This window comes from Sardina pilchardus, chromosome 18 (assembly GCF_963854185.1).
Source record: "Sardina pilchardus chromosome 18, fSarPil1.1, whole genome shotgun sequence".
NCBI lineage: Eukaryota > Metazoa > Chordata > Actinopteri > Clupeiformes > Clupeidae > Sardina > Sardina pilchardus.
The window spans coordinates 14,869,546-14,876,142 of record NC_085011.1 but is presented as its reverse complement, the minus strand read 5'-3'; the positions used below and the strand labels follow the sequence as shown (position 1 = coordinate 14,876,142).

At 42.4% G+C, this 6,597-nt stretch overlaps 1 protein-coding gene across 1 annotated transcript; it reads left to right on the top strand.

Moving 5' to 3' along the window:
• Nucleotides 1-1,608: 1,608 nt before the first annotated feature.
• On the top strand, nucleotides 1,609-3,118 carry LOC134064207 (complement C1q-like protein 2). The gene is made up of 3 exons (XM_062520038.1): nucleotides 1,609-1,696; nucleotides 1,903-2,437; nucleotides 2,802-3,118. Exons 2-3 carry the CDS (start codon nucleotides 1,909-1,911, stop codon nucleotides 3,083-3,085), a joined length of 813 nt encoding a protein of 270 aa, XP_062376022.1. The 5' UTR covers nucleotides 1,609-1,696; nucleotides 1,903-1,908; the 3' UTR covers nucleotides 3,086-3,118.
• Nucleotides 3,119-6,597: the final 3,479 nt, after the last annotated feature.

The following is a 6,597-nucleotide window of genomic DNA, read 5'->3' as shown; positions in this document are numbered from 1 at the left end:
AACTAGATGAACTGCATGGTACAAAAAAAGTTATGAGAAATGCCTCATCAGTCATACTACTGTCTTAAAAGTTGAAAACAATTTCTTCCGTGTGAAGTTCCTAGTAGTTGCAGGTAGCCTATCTTTCTCAAATGCCAGTCATGAAGATAGTTATCAAGACAGCTGTGACCTCTCATGGCAGGAACACAATCTGGTTGTTAAGTCTGTCACCGACACAACAGCTCTTTCATCCAAAAACGTATACATTGTACTAGCACTCAGCCTGTTTTCACAACCTGTAAACCATCACCTCTGTTACTGTATAGTTAGGGCAAAACAACTCTTTCCCTGTAGCTGTGCAGTCTTATGCTATAATGAAGGGTAATGTCTAGTCCCCCACAAGAAATAGGACTTTTTAGTGTTTGAACCGCGTCGATAGCTCAAACGCTCAAAGAGAAGAGGCGTCTTAAAAAAAAACGTCCAACGGATAACAATAGATGGCTTGCCTTGCAGCAAGCCCACTGATTAGAAATGTGCATGTCTGAGGACCTGCAAGAGTGGGCTTGCACAAATGCTAACAATGCTAACCATGCTTACAATGCTAACCAGCTTGATCAGCTAACTTGGCTGATGATTTCTAGCAGTTATGCTAAAAATGCTAATGATGCTAACAATGCTATCTAAGCTAACAATGCTAACCAGGTTGATTAGCTATTGATTTCTAGCATTTATGTTAAAAATGCTAACCATGCTAACTCTGCTAACAATGCTAACTTAGCTAATGACTTCTGGTATGTCAACAATGCTTAAAAAAAGGCTGCAAAAAAATATAAAAAAAACTAGAAATGTGCATGTCCGAGGACCTGCAAGAGTGGGCTTGCAAAAATGCTAACTGAGCTAACTATGTTAACCAGGTTGATCAGCGAACTTGGCTAATGATTTCTAGCAGTTATGCTAAAAATGCTAATTATTCTAACAATGTTATCTAAGCTAACAATGCTAAGCAGGTTGATTAGCTAACTTAGCTAATGAAGTCTATTATGTCAACAATGCTTAAAAAATAAGGCTGCAAAAAAAAAAAAATATCAAAAAAATAATTTCCCCATTAATTTCTATGGGACCGAAAACCCCACTCATTTCAATGGGGAAGCGCCTCTGGTGGAGCATGGCAGAACTACAAGGGTCTAAAAACAGGAATACCGGAAAAATGTCAACCGGCAGCCATCCGACATTAACAAGCAACCTACATCGGATCGGGCCTGATTTTTTAGTGTTTGAACCGCGTTGATAGCTCAAACGCTCTAGGAGAAGAGGCGTTCTCAAAAAACGGCCGACGGATAACAATAGATGGGCTTGCCTTGCAGCAAGTCTACTAATGATTTCCCCATTCATTTCAATGGGAGAAAGGAAAAGAGGAGAAGAGGCGTTCTCAAAAAACGGGCTTACAGGAATATATATATTTTTTTAATGTGCTTGCTTTGGAAGAACAATAGTGGGCCTTGCTTTGCAGCAAGCCCACTAACTAGAATAACCAGATTTGGAGAACTTACTGATCCAGGTAGGCATATGGCCGGTATAAGTAAAGGGCTCTGATTGGTGAACAGGTAGGCTATGCCTCCTCCAGACTCAGCTTAAAATTGTCACGGTGCTGGATGAGAGGAAACTTACCCCAGGAGGATAGAAGACTGTAGCATCACCTGCAACTCCCTGAGATTAGGTAAAGCCCCATCTCCTACAGAAACTCAACCTAAACACACACATCACAACATAGCCTAGCCATTATTCTGCAGTGGCCTCATGCCTTAACACACAGTTTCTAATGTTTTATTAATTTCATTCATTGATGTGATATATCCAAGCCTGTTTCACACATTTCTACACTAATGTGTGTATATTTGTTGGTGTGTGACCCATTCATGACAGCTGTGTATGTTCAGCATGAAGACTTGCGGTTCTGTGCTGCTGTTGCTGTGGGCAGCTCTGGTTGTGGTTGCAGGAGAGAGTACAGATCAACCTACAATCAACACCTGCACCCAACAAACCTGCCAGCCTAACTTCGACACTGTGCTGAGAGAGATGAGCACTGTTATGGCGGAGCAGAGAGTGGAGCTCAGATACACCAAGACACAAATGGAGGCCATGGAGAAGAAAGCAGAGACTATGGAGGCCAGACTGAGAGCGTCTGAAAAGGCCGTTGAGGAGCAGAGAGCTCTAATTCAAGAGCTACAGGAGAAACAGGAGGAGCAAGCAGCAGCTGTGAGAGCTGTAGGAGGCAGTGTGAACATCACAGGCAGTCAGGTGGAGGAGCTGAGGAGGGAGAGAGAGCAAAGGAGGGTCTCTTTCTCTGCTTCACTGGTGGCATCTGGATCTGTAACTACAGGACCTTTTAATACCGACACTACCCTGGTCTACAGACACATCTACACCAACATAGGGAACGCCTACAACCCAAACACAGGTACTACAGAATGCATCGGCCTGTTTGCTTTCGGTGGTGGTAATCTCTGTGTTGGCCAAACCTCATCTGGATAATACAATATTATTAGTAATACTGTTTTATGTTCTATTATCACATAAGCACTATTTAACATTCCTCTTGCATGCAAAGGCAATCAAAATGCACATTACATGATATGCTAAATCAGTTTCAAATGACTCAAGAATTCTCCATTCTGATAGGTCAACCATCAGAATATTTGAAGGTCTATAATTACATAAACAGCTGACCTCCAAGTTGTGCCATTGGCTGTGTTTCATTAACAGCTGTGGAGGACTAGTTGTTAACCTACAGTATGTGTGTTCCCTTCCCTCTCTTTGTCCAGGTATATTCACAGCTCCAGTCAGAGGCATCTACCACTTTTATTTTGCCCTTCATGGTCACGGTCATGCCTCCATCCCCAATGCCATCTCTCTGCGTAGAAATGGGGAGCTCATCGTCTACGCGTGGTGCCAGCAGGCTGGCTACAGTGTCAACCCCTCCAATGGCGTTTCCCTGCTGCTGGAGGTGGGAGATGTGGTCTACCTGCAGCTGAGGCACGGCGCACGTGTGTTTGATAATACCAACCGTCACACCACTTTCTCGGGACACCTGCTCTTCACAGTGTGATCAGTGGAGAACCTGATACATCAGCCCAGTACCAGCCCATCCAGCGACATCTATTGACCAGTTAGATTACTCAGTGAGAGGAAACCTTGCTTGTTAGGGCCCGAGCACCGAGGTGCGGCCGCTGAAGCAGCGGCTGCACCATAGGTGCAAGGCCCTATTGCTTCTGCTCAGATTATTATTATCGTGGAATCTTCTTACGTCCATGTTTGGCCTTTTTTCACCAACTTGGCATGCTCTAAAACTCTTGAAATTTGGCAGATATATGTGGAATTGGTAACGCTACTCAAAGACAGAGCTCTGGCCACGGGTGTGGCTCAGGGACTCTATAGCGCCACCTAGCGCGGTTTCTGTTGTGTTTGACACATACATGCACGAAAATTAACCAAATTTGGTGGGCATATATCAAAATCTGAACAATTTGTACATTGAAACTACACAGTGAATCTTAGAAGAATTTGAGTTATGATTATGATTATGATTTTTGCACATCATGTATTTTGAAACACTTCTCCTAGACGGTTTATCGAAATCATGTCATTTCAGCAGTAAAATGATCTTGAGGGGTTGCCCGAGAGGAATTGCGAACAGATTTTTGAATTTTCAAAGCATATTGAAATGGCGAAGGTTTGAATTATGGCGTCTTATTCAAGAAACAGGAAGTTGGTGTCATAGGCAGAAAAAAGGTTATAATTTGGATGCAATTTGGCAGCTACATGTCGAATTGCTACCTCTAGTCAGAGACAGAGCTCTGGTCTGTGTGGCTTCGGGACTCTATAGCGCCACCTAGCAGCGCGTTGTGTGTTGTGGTTGACACAAACATTCACGAAAATGAACCAAATTTGGTGGGATTGTGTGTTCTTGCTATCTGTAGTCAGAGACAGAGCTCTGGCCTAGGGTGTGGCTTAGGGACTCTACAGCGCCACCTAGTGCGTTGTCTTTTGTGGTTGACTTATACATTATTGAAAATTAACCACATTTTGGTGGGCATGTGTATTATTGCTACCGCTAGTCAGGGAAAGAGCTCTTGCCTCGGGTGTGGCTTAGGGACTCTATAGCGCCACCTAGCACATTGTCTGTTGTGGTTGACACCCACATTAATGAAAATGAACCAAATTTGGTGGCTCGTGTGTTGTTGCTATCGCTAGTCAGAGACAGAGCTTAGGGACTCTATAGCGCCACATAGTGCATTGTCTATTGTTGTTGACATAGACATTCACAAAAATGAACCAAATTTGGTGGGCTTGTGTGTTATTGCTGCCGCTAGTCAGAGTCCAAGCTCTGGCCTAGGGTGTAGCTTAGGGACTATACAGCGCCATATAGCGTGTTGTCTGTTGTGGCTCACACATACTTCCACAAAAATTAACCTAATTTGGTGGGCATGTGTGTTATTGCTACCGCTAGTCAGGGACAGAGCTCTGGCCTAGGGTGTGGCTTAGTTAGATTCCGGAATGTCACGGGTCCGGACCGCAGGTGCTCGGGCCCGCATCGCCGCTTGCGGCTATATTATTGCTTTTGTATTTTCTCTATTTTAAATGAATGACCTACAGCATTCGGTGATGTTGTGTTTTTGCTTTATACTTGTTTACTTGGTTGTCACTCTTTGAAAGTTGCTCTTTGTATTAAACTGTGTATTGCCTCTTTCTTCGCGATGTATTATTTAGCGTTGTATCAGGAATTTGACTCCGGTTAATCTTTGCTCTCAAAGTGCAGCATTCAAACAAATAAAACATAAGAATAAAATGGGCAGTAAAATATGTTTACTGCTGTATGTATAAGAATAAATACAGAATATACATTTGCAAATTAATAGACACTATGGGTGGGATAAGGTATGCAATTGTCCAGAGGGGGAGTGCAGCTGGGAACGTCCGCCTCCTTGTTGTCCCTGTCATGGTTGCCACGGTTGTGGACACCTCAACAGGCACAAGCACAACGCAATATACAATTGAAAAGATCTTCACACCATTTTGAAGATCTGCGAGATCTGTACGGTGAAATTAGTGACTACACCATATGTTTATTATTTTCAGTGTAATTGTACTGCTTTTGTTTTTAAGCTATTATCTTGCATTGTAAGGGTCATCTACACAGTATATACAGTATGCTATATCTTGTTTTGACAGTCTTACAGTAGCTGTCCATATATGCATGGGAAAGTATGATTTCTTATATCAACCTTTAACTTTCCATACTTTTCAACTTTCCATCTTTATTGTCCCAAAAGGGCAATTGGTTGTGCAGCAAGACATACACTTAAAGACAACACAAATACAAAACAGGACAGACCATAAAGTGCAGTGTGCACATAGACATACAAAGCTGTACCTGATAAAAGCAGAATAACATCAAAATAAATTAAAGTAGATTATAAATAAACATCAAATGAAGTGATTTGAGATCAGTGTTTAGCAGAGATATGGCACTGGGAACAAATGAAAATCTAAATCTATTGGTTTTTACAGTAGGGAATCTGTATCATGAACCAGATGGTAAGAGCTGGAATTCAGGGTGGAGGGGGTGAGCGATGACTGATAAAATAGACTTGGCCTTCCTCAGGGTTGATTTATTATAGAGGTCAGTGAGGCTGCTTTGCTGAGCACCTATGATTTTCCCACTGACCTTCACAATTTTGGAAAGAGAATTTTTTGCTTTCACACTGAGGTTGTTAAACCAGCATGCCATGGAAAAAGACAGGACAGATTCAATGTAGGACCTGTAAAATAATGTCATAATGGTTTTGTCTACGTTGAACTTTGCCAGCTTACGCAAACAAAAGAGACGTTGTTGCCCTTTCTTGTAAATGTGCTCTGTGTTGGTGTTAAAATTAAGCATACTATCAATCCAGCTACCCAGGTACTTGTAAGATTCAACTACCTCCACAGTCTGCCCCTTGATGGTAGTGGTCAGAGAAGGGAGGGAGTTGCGCCTGAAATCGATGACCATGTCCTTTGTTTTTGTGACATTCAGATGAACATGGGAACGGTCACACCAAGCAATGAAGTCATCAATAACAGGACAATGATCAGATTCGCTGCTGTGTAGGAGACTGACAATGACTGAATCGTCTGCAAATTTCAAGATGTGTCTATTTGCATGCTGACTACGGCAGTCATCTGTGTAGAGGATATATAGCAGAGGAGACAGGACACACCCCTGAGGTGACCCTGTAGAAGATGTCATCTCATCTGAAAGTGTCCCATTCACCCTCACTTGCTGAGTCATGTTTGTAAGGAAATCCAGGATCCAGCCAACTAAAAATTTCTGATAAGATTGTCAACTAAAATGTGAGGTTGGATAGTATTAAAAGCGGATGAGAAATCCACAAATAAAATCTTGGCATGAGTATTACTGCCCTCAAGGTGCTTAAATAACATGTGTAATAAGGTAACATTAGCATCCTCTACCCCTCGCTTGGACCTATATTATCTGACCCGGGATTCTTAGGTTTTGTGTGTCTAAACACATTAATTACATCATGTACATCAAAAGGTGGGGAGACACTATCTCTAAGG